The following is a 13,684-nucleotide window of genomic DNA, read 5'->3' on the forward strand; positions in this document are numbered from 1 at the left end:
TTACATACAGCATACCAACTCTTTTTCTTTCAACCTCCTTCTCTCTCTTTCCTGTTTAAGGTTCTCAGAAAGTTAGAAATTGTTACTGAGGCTATTAAGCTTGAAGGTCCTTGCTCTAATCTCTAAAGAGATAAAACCCACAAAGTTCACTGGGCTGCTTGGACAGGCTGTCATTGGATCTGTAACTGGAGGAGGTTCACAATGAAAAACAAAGCTAGCACAAGTTCTAGCCACGAAAAGCGATGTCCTAATTTGGGTGCAGTTCTAAGAATACTCTCAGAAATAATTCAACTGGTTCTGTGCCTGTGAGTGACAGACAGAATGTCACAGCCTTGTGATGACTGATTCTCTCATTCTCTTCCTATATTTTTTCCTTCATTACTACGGTTTGGAGCCCACATTTCTGTCTTATCTCTAGAGTCTAAGACAATTAAGACAGCACACATGGAATTGTATTTATATGAGGTGGGGGAGACAGCTGTGAGTCTTTTAAGGCTGGGAGTGGAGAGACTGGGCAATAGATAGAGGTGTTTTGTTTTTAAGTGGAGAAAAAGAGCACTTCTGTTGACTAGTATTCCTTGCTCAGCACATTCGCACTGCATGGAAGGAAGCAGTCGAGCAGCAGTGTGGGAATTTGCCTAGGAGACAGGGAACATCACTGCTGAAGCATGCTGTCCTGGAGCGCACAGGAGGGACTCACTACCAGAGCATGGTGGAGGAATTTGTTTTGAAAAGAAGAGATGCCTCTTCCTTTGATTCTGGAAGAAAAGAGTAAGAATGGGTTCAGAGAGAGATAAAAATGCAGGTACAACTTGGAAATTGAGGGAGGTTCATGCCTCATGGCAGATTCCCAAACTTTCTTGTTTCTCAGAGTCCTTAGCGTCTCAGTAATTTCTTCACGTCACCCCTAGACCAAAAGAACACCTAACAGTTCTGTTTATTGTTTATTAGGTGAGTCCAAACAACCCAATACGTAAGTATTTATTCCTAATAATTTAGTGGCTGTTCGAAAAATAAACTGGGCCCTGTGTAGTTTGCTCTAGTTTTAATAGCACATACAACTCACTCATTTAAAGTGTATAGGGACTTCCCTGGTGGTGCACTGGTTAAGAATCCACCTGCCAATGCAGGGGACACGGGTTCGAGCCCTGGTCCGGGAAGATCCCACATGCCGCGGAGCAACTAAGCCTGTGAGCCACAACTACTGAGCCTGCATGCCGCAACTACTGAAGCCCACACACCTAGAACCCATGCTCCGCAACAAGAGAAGCCACCACAATGAGAAGCCTGCACACCACAGCGAAGAGTAGCCCCCACTCGCTGCAACTAGAGAAAGCCCGCACACAGCAATGAAGATCCAACGCAGCCAAAAATAAAAAAATAAAATAAATAAAGTGTATAAAATTCAGTGGTTTTTAGTATATTCAGAATTGTATGGGACTTCCCTGGTGGTCCTGTGGTTAAGAATCCACCTTCCGATGCAGGGGACGCAGGTTTGATCCCTGGTCGGGGAACTAAGATCCCACATGCCCTGGGGCAACTAAGCCCATGCGCCATAACTAATGAGCCCGTGTGTCACAACTAGAGAGCCCACGCACTGCAACGAAGATCCCACGTGCAGCAACCAAGACCCGATGCAGCCAAATAAATAATTAAAAAAAAAAAGAATCATGCAACAATTGCAATCAATGTTAGACATTTCTGTCACTTTAAAGAGAAAGCCCGTACCCATTAACAGTCAGTCCTCCTTCCCCCTCACCCTTCCAGCTCTAGGCAACCACTAACCTATTTTCTGTCTCTGTAGATTTGCCTGTTGCTGACATTTCATGTAAATGGAATCACATGATATGCGGCCTTTGGTGTCAGCCTTCTTTCACTCGGCATGTTTTCAAGGTTTATCCATGTCGTAGCACGCATTGGTACTTCATTCCTTTTTATGGGTGAATAATATTCGACTGTGTGGATAGACCACATTTTGTTTATTCATTTATCAGTCAATGGACATCTGGATTGTTTCTACTTTTTGGCTATTATGACTAATGCTGCTATGAACATTCATGTACAAGTTTTTGTGTGGACATGTTTTTACTTCTCTTGGGTATAATACACCTAAGAGTGGAATTGCTAGGTCATTGGTAACTGTTTAAACTTTTGAGGAATACCAGACTATTTTCCAAAGTGGCTGCACTGTGTTACATTCCTACCAGCAGGATATGAGGGTTTGAATTTCTCCACATACTCATCACTTGGTATTATCTGTCTTTTTGATTATAGCCACCCTAGTGGGTGTGAAGTGGGATCTCATTGTGGTTTTGATTTGCATTTCTCTGATGACAATGATGCTGAGCATCTTTTCATGCGCTTACTGGCCATTTGTATATCTTCTTGGAGAAATGTCTATTCAAGTCCTTTGCCCGTTTAAAAGCCAGGTTGTTTTTCAAGTTGTAGGAGTTGTCTATACATTCTGCATACAAGTATCTTATCAGATACATGATTTGCAAACATTTTCTCCCATTCTCTGCGTTGTATTTTCTAGTTTTGAATTTTTTTTAAAAAACCTTTGAATTAAAAAAAAATACGTTTGCTAGAGAACAGACTTGTGGTTGCCAAGGGGGAGGGGGGTGGGGGAGAGATGGAGTGGGAGGTTAGGGTTAGCAAATGTAAGCTACTATATATAGAAGGGATAAACAACAATGTCCTACTGTATAGCACAGGGGACTGTATTCAATATCCTGTGATAAACCATAATGGGAAAGAATATAAAAAAGAATGCACATAGATGTATAACTGAATCACTTTGCTGTACAGCAGAAATTAACACATTGTTAATCAACTATACTTCAAAAAAAATTTTTTTAATTTAAAAATACATGCTTGCTCCATCTGAATTGCTATTCTTCCCCTTTTAGTAATGTATAGTTTTAAAATGAGCATATTGGGACTTCCCTGGTGGCACAGTGGTTAAGAATCCGCCTGCCAAGGCAGGGGACACGGGTTTGAGCCCTGATCCGGGAAGATCCCACATGCCGCGGAGCAACTAAGCCCATGCGCCACAACTACTGAGCCTGCGCTCCAGAGCCCACGAGCCACAACTACTGAGACCTCACACCACAACTACTGAAGCCCTCATGCCTACAGCCCGTGCTCCGCAACAAGAGAAGCCACCGCAGTGAGAAGCCTGCGCACCGCAACAAAGAGTAGTCCCCGCTCGCTGCAACTAGAGAATGCCCGCACACAGCAACGAAGACCCAATGCAGCCAAATAAATCAATTAATTAATTAATTTAAAAAAACAGAGTATATTTTGTTACTTTACTCCAAGAAGTTTCTCTTTTGAGACCTGAATTCGAATTTTGTTTCTGCTAATAGCTAACTCTAGGGTAGTAACTTGGACAAGTCACTTCATCACTCTCTTTTCTCACATGTGGACAGGAGATAAGGGTACCTCCTTCACCAGCTTGTGCATGAAGACCAGAGTCTGTGTGAGCACTCGGCATAATGCCCATATAGTAGGCGCTCCCCAAACGAGCTGTATTGGAAAACCCTAAAAGAGCTCTTTAAAAAGCACTTTTATTGCTAGACATGTGTGAAATATTAAGTATTGCATCCACTTAATAATGATTATTTAGGAAAGAATAAGATACTTTATACAAGATCAATTTGTACATATAACTGAACAATCCCAGTGGTGTGTCAGTTTAACCATTCTGCAAATCTGAAGCAGAAAGCTGGAGCGCTCTATTAAGGACACTATGTTATGCGATGTTTTCCAAATTTGTTTTCAAGTCTCACAATGGTGTTATAAGGAAGCACCAAGTCATGATGTACTAATAGAATAAACTCATCCAACAAGATAAATCTGGGAGATTGGTTACTGTACATAGTGAGTCAGTAAAGAAGTCGAATGTGGTTCCTAAAGACACCCGTCTATGCCCGTTTCTCTTTATAAGGTCACTGTGGCAAACACTATTTCTCTTCAAGGTTAAAAAAAAAAAAAGCTTTTCAGCATCTTAATGAATTAATCTCTGAATCAGAAAAACAGTAAGTTTGGTCTAAAGTGAATATTCCATATGTACTAAGATGGTATTCCATATGTACTAAATGAATATTCCACATGTACTAAGTGAATATTCCATATGTACTAAGCTGGTAAAAAAATGGTATTTTTTCATCAACAAATACTCCTCCTCTTCTCCTCCACCTCCTGGATTGTCCCACTGTTCCCACTCGCTCCCTTGGTGACCGGATCCAGGCTTTAGAGACCATCAGCTAAGGACTGCCAAATATATGCCGGCAGGCCAGACTTCTCTCCAGACCTGATTATTCAACTGCCTCCCGGACATTTCCTGTAAAGGCCTAATAGACACCCCACACCCAACATGCTCAAAACTGAACTCCTGGTCCTCCTTTCAAGACCTGCTCTTCTCCAGCCTTTTCATCGCAGTTCATGGCACTTCCATCCTCCAGCTGCTTATGCGTATTGCGGAGTCATTCTTGACTCCCCCATTTCTCCCACAAGGTCTGCTGGGAAATTCCACTGGCTTTGGCTTTACCTTCAGAAAACAACTACGATTCTCTAGCCCTTTTTCTGGGGGCGGGGGGTCTGCACTGTGTGGCTTGTGGGATTTTAGTTCCCCGACCAGGGATCGAACCCGGCAGTGAAGCTCGGAGTCCTAACCACTGGACGGCCAGGGAATTCCTTCTTTACACTTTCTTAACCTCAACTGCTACCACTCCCTGAGCAAGCCTCCATCGCCCTTGGCCTGGATGAACATCGCTAACCTCTGAAGTGGACTCCCCGTCCACTCTCGTCTCCTTTAGTCTACACTCAAGCCAGCAAACAAATGGATTCTTTTTTTTTTTTATTCTTTTATTTTTGGCTTCGTTGGGTCTTCGTTGCTGCGCGCGGGCTTTCTCTAGTTGCGGCGAGCGGGGTCTACTCTTCGTTGCGGTGCGCGGGCTTCTCATTGCTGTGGCTTCTCTTGTTGTGGAGCACGGGTTCTAGGTGCGCGGGCCTCAGTAGTTGTGGCACGCGGGCTCAGTAGCTGTGGCGCACGGACTTAGTTGCTCCGCGGCATGTGGGATCTTCCCGGATCAGGGCTCGAACCCGTATTCCCTGGATTGGCAGGTGCGCCACCAGGGAAGTCCACAAATGGATTCTTAATCCCTGCAATGGCTTCCCCACTCACTCTGCTCCAGCCACACTGGCTGTCTCACTATTCCTTAACATGTTATGCACACTCCTGCCTTGGGGGCCCTGGGGGGCTTCTTCCTCTGCTTGGTCAGCTCTTTCCCCAGATCTTCCCATGGCCCACTCCGTCACCCCTTTCAAGTCTTTGCTGAAATGTCACCTCTCAAGGAAACTTATCTTGGCCACCACATTTTAAACTGCGAGCTACTCAGCACACTCCCAACCCCCCTTATCTCGCTCTACTTCTTTTTCCTAGCACAATCATGGCATGATTTACTTATTCATGTTGATTGTTTATCTTCTGTCTTCTCCTTACAAGAATATAAACTCCATGAGTGAAGGATTTATGTTTTCTGATGTATCCCAAAGGCTACAACAGAGTGGCATATGTGGGCGCTCAAATACATATTCGAGGAGACAAAGAATTTTAACAAGGTCTCTCATATGTTGGAGTGTGCGTAACAATCTTGCTGAAAGGCAGCAGTGCATCCTAAAAGATAAACATCAATACAATTAGCATATGCTGATAAATACCAAAAGAAGATAACATTTTAGTATAGTACACAGGACAAATGAAAGCTCAGAGAAGTGCCAAAGAAGTTTAGAGTGGTAATTTTTAAATTTGGGGGGAAGGTGGTCACACCTCTTTGAAAATCTGATGAAAGCTATAGACTCCGATGATAGAATGAACATGTACACAAAATTTTGAATACTATTACAAGAGGTTCAAACACTCCCTGATGCCAACTATGAATCCTGAATGGAGAATCCTTGGTTTCAAGGATTGTTTTATCACCCAGGGCTTGGGAAAGGCTTGGTGAAGATGGGACTCAAACTAGTTCTTAAAGAATAGGCTATGAAGAGGAAACAAGAGGAAGGTCTTTTCAAGCAAGAGAAAGGGCTAAGGGTGATGGCAGAGCAGTCTGACTGGAATGGAGGATTCATGCAAAATGTAAGGACAGGCTGAGAATTGCTTGGTGTACGACTTAAATAACATGGATATTCAAAGTCTTTGAGAGTGTTTGGGAAAAAAAATGTAACGTCTAAAGCATTGTTTTAAGAAAATTAATTTGGTAGTTGTTTATAGGACGAAAGTTGAGAGAAAAAAGTGAAATTAAGGAAATACTCATGAAGCTATAATGATTCAACTTTGAAGATGTGGAAAGGGAACTGATAAGGTTTAGAGGCGGATGAATTTGAGGCACGAATCCATGTAGAAATGCCTGGTTTGAAACTGAAAATCAGAAATAAACTTTAGGTCAGGCCCAGTTATATAAATTTGGTGTTATTTATTGAATCTATGAGTGTGGGGGGAAAAATGACAAGAGAAAAAGTATTAAGAATAGAGATTATTCAAAGGCTTTGGATGGGACAAAGTGAACAGCCTATTATTACTGTGATCTCAATAAAATGTTAAATTTATGTAGAATAAAACCTTAATAGAAGACTAAGGTATACAGGTATTATGGGTAATTGAAAGTTGGTAGTTAATTTGAGGGCTGCTAATATAATTTTTATGTTTTAATTTTTGCTTGCTGAGTTTTTTTTTTTCCCTCCAAAATGTATTACGCTTTTTCCCCCTTGATAACTAGGGAACACAGCTGACTTATTTTTAGATGATTCAGGATGTCACTATCCCTCGAGGAGAGTATGCACATTTTCAATGTAAAATAACATGGTTATAGACAATTGGAATAAATCCATGGGACCGCAGAATACATCCTGGCCATTTTAAAAGGCTTCTGATATCTTTTTGACCTTTAGCAGAAGACAGATAACATCAAAACAATTGTAACACAAAATTTTAGGTGTTTTAGGTATCTATTCTTTTTTTAAAATTTATTTATGTATTAATTTTGGCTGCGTTGGGTCTTCGTTGATGCGTGCAGGCTTTCTCTCGTTGCGGGCGGGGCTCCTCTTCGTTGCGGTGCGCAGGCTGGTCATTGTGGTGGTTTCCTTGTTGCGGAGCACGGGCTCTAGGCACGTGGGCTCAGTAGTTGTGGCACGTGGGCTCAGTAGCTGTGGTGCACGGGCTTAGTTGCTCTGCGGCATGTAGGATCTTCCCAGCGCAGGGCTCGAACTCGTATCCCCTGCATTGGCAGGCGGATTCTTAACAACTGCGCCACCAGGGAAACCCATAGGTAGCTATTCTTTAAGTAGGATTTACCCCAGTTCTTTTTTTGCCAGCATGTACAAAGGATACAGGATGTTACTGTCAAATGCATTATTACATCATTGGCACAGTTTCCACTGTCATTACCTGCTTATGTATGTAAGATGTTTAGGATTCAGACTCCTCTTTAGAACCTACCGCCCTCTACTTCTTTTGTGACCCTCCAGCTATGATTTGTACTTAAAGGGATAAATCATTCTTGGTGTAACAGATGTTGGCTCCCCACCACCCCCACCTGAAATTCTATCAGGATGTTTCTGTCACTTTAGAAACTTTCGTATTCTACTGCAACATGCCAAGAAACCCAGCTACAAAACGGTGATTGTTTAACCTGCAACACGTGTGCCGGCCTTACAATTTGTTTTTCTGCCTTACAATCTAGACCTAGTACAGTATATCCACACAACTATGCCTAGTGAACAATTCTGCAGATTCCACTTGAGCCTTAAAAAAAAAAAAAAAAAAAATCAACAGCCTCCAACTTTACTAAGAGCTCTTCATAAACTGTTGAGGAAGAGAAGTGAATCATGCTTAGATTCAGTCTCTGGTTCCCAAAGCTATTTCCCGACCTGACCCGACCCTCCCTTCTCTAAACACCTGGTGGAGACAAATTTAAGAAACAGAAGCGCCAACACAACCTGCTTTCCTTAAAATTAGCCAATGCTCACTACAGATAGGTATTCAGATATTTGACTGGCAAACACAGATGCTGTATATCTATACGCTCCTCTCCCCTCCACCCCACCTTAAAAAAAAACCAAAACAAAACATGGTGAAGCGGAAAACTGAGGTCCTTCAGTACCTTCTCGGAAACTGACTCGGGGAGGTGCACAGGGGTTTCCTGACCCGGGCATCCAGACGACTGTGCGGGGTGGCCGAGGGGAGACCCCAGAACAGGGGGACCGGCCCTCTCCCGGACTCGGGGCTCCCCCGCACCCTCCTGCGGGTGGAACACTGGGGCTTGAGCGCTCGGTTCACGGCACCCCGCGTGCTGACCCCGAATCTGCGGCGGCAGAGACGGCTCTCTCTTCCGCTCCTCGGGGTCCCGGGACCTCTCAGGACAGGGCCCGAGGCAGCCGAGGAGGCCGCCGCGAGCTCCCTTCAGCGGCGCCGACCGCAGCACCGCCGTGGCTTCCCCTTGCCGGCTCAGCCCGGCCGGGGCGGTGGAGTAGGCGGCACCGCTAGGCCGCCCTCGGACCCCGGACAGCAACACCTGCGCCGCAACGGGGTGGCCCGGAGACCCCGCCCGCGGGAGGAGCCTGCTGACGCCCTGCAGCGTGGAGCGCGCCAGGTGAGCACGCCTGCGCAGTCGGGCCGTAAACAAGCCCGCCCCTTCTCCTCGCCGGCCTCCGCGGGGCCGGCTCGCGGGTGGGAGGGGCCAGGAGGAAGGGGCGGGGGGGAGGGCGAGAGCCCAGGACGGCGCCTGCGCGGTGGGCGTGATCCGGGCACTTAGGGCAGGATGAACGCTGCTTTCCAAGATGGCGACGGAGGGAGGAGGGAAGGAGATGAACGAGATTAAGACCCAGTTCACCACCCGGGAAGGTCTGTACAAGCTGCTGCCGCACTCGGAGTACAGCCGGCCCAACCGGGTGCCCTTCAACTCGCAGGGATCCAACCCTGTCCGCGTCTCCTTCGTAAACCTCAACGACCAGTCTGGCAACGGCGACCGCCTCTGCTTCAATGTGGGCCGGGAGCTCTACTTCTATATCTACAAGGGGGTCCGCAAGGTACCGACCCGGGCGTCACCGGGGCTCGCCAGCGGCGTGGGCAGAGGCCAGGAGCAGGGCGGTGACAGCGGGGGCCAGGGTGACCGACGGGCTGGCCGTCGCTCTTACTTTTGAGTGGGCCGGTAACTCCACCGGAGTGCTCCTGAGGAAGGGGGATGCGGGAGTGAGGAGGGTGGTGGCGGTGGTGTTTCGGGGTGGGGGGCGGTGGAACGGGACCGCGGGGTGCGGGGCTCCGGCTGGGAGGCCCCAGAAAGGGCCGGCTGCCGCCCCTGCGGGTCCGTCAGGCTCTGACACGGCCCGGGAGCGGGCCTGCGAGTCCCCGGAAGAGGTGGGGTGGCCGTCTGGTCTGCTGAGACCGCCTCGCCTCCCAGGAGGGTGGAGAGTCTCGCTCTGGGTTAGAGACCAGGGACGCGGGGCGGCTTGGGAAGATCTGTAAGGCGGAACCGGGGCTGGGAAGCGGAGGACTTGAGACTCGGTCAGAAAGGACCTGCTCGGCACGAAGGGCTACTCCACCTGCTGCCACACTGACACTTCCTAGGAGCCTCTCCTTCTGGTGTTAGCACTTTGTTTCCAGAAACATCCGAGGGAGGACGGCTGTCACTGCCTCCTCGAAGGGAACCTTCTCCTGAGAGAATGTTAAAGAGGGTCCTCCTGTCCCTCATAGGTATGGGAAGGGCTGAGTACTCCTACAGTTAAGAGGTCCAGAAGATGTTTTCAGTGGACTGGGCTGGTTCTTAGGGGTTGTGTGTGAGCGTGCCCAGATCAGTCTTGTCCAACAAGTCAGACTGTGTCCCAAACAGGGAGGCATATGCCTTAAAAGCTACATCACAAGAACCATTATTCTTGGCGGGCGATTTAACAGTAATGCTGTCAAGCATGTAATCATCCTTTAAAAATATCTCTTAAAAAGAAGCAACTTATTAGAGCTGTTCTTTCATTGGCTATGTAACTTTGTTCTCATTGAGAACTGCTTACTTCTGAGATATGTGGTCTTTGAGTTGACTCTTGGAAGAGTGAGGAAATTAATGCCCTCCACAGTACGTGGGTGTGGGAGAAGGTGATAACAGATTAATTTATAAATAGTCAGTTAGTGTGAAAATAAATTGTATATATTGAAGGGTGGACATTTTCCAGGATTTACTATATCCAGAAGCAGTAGGTTTTTTCTTGGTTACAAGAACTAGGGATGTGACGGTGGTATCTAAATGTAACAAGTTGTCTCATTTGTTCGAGGGGAGTCTTTTTGTTAGTGTTTATGATAAGTGTAGTACTGTGTTTGAGGTATCTTGTTATAAATTACTGAAAGTAAATCGCTTGACTTTACTTTTTCGGAATTGGAAAAGTGTGAAGTAGTGAGTAGTCTAGGAGCTGAAGTTTTAGTCCTGTCCCCAACTTTGTCACTGACTTGTTCCGTGACCTTGTAAGAGTTACTTAACTTCTATCTGCAGCTCTTTAGAAAGAGAATATTGTGGTACACCCGTTGTGATTAATAGCATAATGACTGTAATGAACTTTAAAGCCCCGAAACACTCAGTAGATGTAAAATATAGTTAAAATAGTCATTAAGAGCATCTGTCAAACAGGAGCTGCTATCTTGACATTGATACAAGGACTGAAATGATCAGCTTTTTCTCTGGTAACAAGTTTAGAATTTTAAGTTATTAAATGGATTTACATAAAAATTTAAAAGTGCATAAAAGCTAAATATATTAACGATTACTAGTGTAGATGTTACCTTTTTAAACAAGTTTTCTATTAAAGTATAGTATTTCTGAAGCATTCTAGTGGCAAACCTTATCTGGATCTGGTAGCTCTGGTTTGCATCATAAAAACATGTCTCTTGCCTGGAAGTATCATAATAGTGTCCTTTTTTAGTGGGATACTATTGAATGAAGGATAAACTAGGAGAGCTTTTCAAAGCTACAGCAAAAAATTATTTTAAACAAGACAAATCTTAAACATGTAGATTTGCCTTCAGCTGCATAATTTACTTGAGCACATTAACTTTTTTGTAAAGTTTCATTTTCATGTGGTAGTATCTTGTAGATACATTTGCATTGTATGGTGGACGTTTCAACTGTCTCCTAGCCACTGTAATTTTTTAAAAAATTCGGTTTCCATGAATGAGTTTGCATTTATTTTTTGTTATTTCTGAATACAAGTGATTGTTTTTGTGACTTTTTTTCTGATTTTAAAACAGAGCAGATACTTTTCCTTAATCGAAAAACCAAATTTTACTTTTTGGGGTTAGGAGTTATAAATCCGTTTTTGACATTTGGTCGTTTTGACTCTTTAAAAATTTTTTTTCTTTGGGGCATATAAAGTTTTACAACAATTAATCAGATTATTTAGAACATTCAGAAGGTTTAAATTGGATGAATACATTCAACTTAAATCTGCAGGTGAAATGAGTGGAAACTAGGTCTTTTTATTATTTTATTAAAGTATAGTTGATTTACAATATGATATTAGTTTCAGGTGTACAGCATGATGATTCAGTATTTTTACAGATTATACTCCATTAAATGTATAAGATAATGGCTGTAATTCCCCATTTTATGCAATATATCCTTGTTGCTTATCTATCTTATACATAATAATTTGTATCTCTTAATCCCAGATTTAGGAGGTAGTTTAAAATCTAAGCTAAGGAGTGTAATCTTCGTCCCTTTAAAACACTTACAGGTCAGTTTCTAGAGCTAGAAGGCGCCTTCAGTTTATGGAGTCTCACCCTTCAGAGAAAGCCAAGGCTTTCTTGAGCCAAGAGAGCGTGTGCAAACCTGTGATGCAGTTTCTTTCTCATGGTAAAGAATTCATGGTAAAGAAGCACAACTGAATCTAAAGAACTGTCTTAGTGAGAAGAGACTGATCTAGCTTTTTGGTTACGCAGATAACCGAATACTCCAAGCACTTCAGAATTTACCCCAGCGTTTTACCCTGTGTTATCTCATTGAATCTTGCAATCCTGTGAGGTAGATGAAAGCATCTTCTTTTCTTTTTCTTTTTCTTTTTTTTTTTTTTTGAATTTTTGAATTTTTGAATTTTATTTTATTTTTTTATACAGCAGGTTCTTATTAGTTATCCATTTTATACATATTAGTGTATATATGTCAATCCCAATCTCCCAATTCATCACGCATCTTCTTTTCAAAACTGAAGTTCGGAGTAGGGTTTCTTGTGTGAGGACATCTAGTTTTGTGAATTTGTTTTGCTGAGCTAAAAATAATATGAACATTGATTTAATACGGAGGGTGAACTCAGCATTTCAGCAAAGATTTGAGTGACTACTATGGTAATAATTATACTAGGCAAGGGGATGTGGGGTAACCAAAGATGAGTGAGACACTGCCCCGCCTCCCAAAGAACTTTCAGCTACTAGCTTTCAGATCTCTTTATAGCATACTTTGCTTTCCTCTTTTTAAAAAAGAGGTGGTTTTAGGATAAAGATGCCAAAGGTACTGGGCTTATTGTACCAACCCTTTCATTTTATGGAGATCTGTTTTTACATAAATGCAAATGGCCACCATTCAGATCTAAGCTTAAACATCACTTCCTCAGCATGTCCTTTGAATTCGCAGGCTAGATCAGTTTTCTCTGTTACACGTTTTTATAGCATCCTGTACTTTGCCTTTCTAGCACTTTTCTCAATTTGTAATTCTCTGTCTCTTCTGTAAACAAAGCTCCCTTAGAATAGGATGTCTTTTCTGCTTTCTCTGTCTTCTTAGTGCCCAGCACAGCATCCAGCATAGAGTAGACCCCTACTGTTAATTTGTTGAGTGAATGACTGGATAAACCGTCTCTGTCCATCTATGTCTTACTTTAAAAAGATCTTTAGGAGCTAAAAATCTGTTCAATTTCGGGCCCAAAAGTAACAGGTATTTTTAATAGCTCACATCTTTTAAAAGACATTTTTATTTAATTTAAAAAAAAATTTTTTTTTTTGGCTGCGCTGCATGGCTTGTGGGATCTTAGTTCCCCAACCAGGGATTGAACCCAGGCCCCTGGCAGTGAAAGCACAAACTCCTAACCACTGGACTGCCAGGGAATTCCCAAAAGACATTTAAAATTATTGGTAACAAATTTAGCTTCTTATAACTGGGAAATTATGTAGCAAGAGACAGTGAAGTAGTGGAAAGTAGACAACTGGTGCGGATTACTTTTGATCTACTTCTATCAAACCATGTTACCTACCAGATCTATGGACTGTCAAACAACTTTTCAAATTAAAAAAAATTGTTTTATTGAAGTATAGTTGATTTATAATGCATTAGTTTCTGGTGTACAGCAAAGTAATTCAGTTACACGTATAGATACATATCCTTTTCATATTCTTTCCCATTATGGTTTATTACAGGATACTGAATATGGTTCCTTGTGCTATACAGTAGGACCTTGTTGTTTATCTATTGTATATATAGTAGTTTGTATCTGCTAATCCCAAACTCCTAATTTAACCCTCCATGACCCCACCTTTTTTTAATTGAATCAAGCAACTTTTTAAAGCTATACTCAGAATTACTTAACATTCAAATCAAAGAGCCTTTACTTTTTTCCCCCCATCTTAACATTCTAGGCCACAAATGTTCTGTACAAA

General features: G+C 43.3%; 1 protein-coding gene across 9 annotated transcripts in view; it reads left to right on the forward strand.

Annotated features, from left to right (window-relative positions):
- Window positions 1–8,826: 8,826 nt before the first annotated feature.
- The window catches only part of WDR20 (WD repeat domain 20), a 62,040-nt gene continuing 57,182 nt past the window's right edge, over window positions 8,827–13,684 (forward strand). For 8 of the 9 annotated variants that reach the window (XM_061181282.1, XM_061181275.1, XM_061181276.1 and 5 more), the window contains exon 1: window positions 8,827–9,090. In XM_061181282.1, coding sequence (XP_061037265.1) covers window positions 8,842–9,090 — 249 coding nt within the window. In that variant the 5' untranslated portion in view covers window positions 8,827–8,841. The remainder of the gene's footprint in view (window positions 9,091–13,684) is intronic. The other variant, XM_061181279.1, reaches the window with a different exon arrangement.

Source organism: Eubalaena glacialis, chromosome 2, assembly GCF_028564815.1.
Source record: "Eubalaena glacialis isolate mEubGla1 chromosome 2, mEubGla1.1.hap2.+ XY, whole genome shotgun sequence".
Classification (NCBI taxonomy): Eukaryota; Metazoa; Chordata; class Mammalia; order Artiodactyla; family Balaenidae; genus Eubalaena; species Eubalaena glacialis.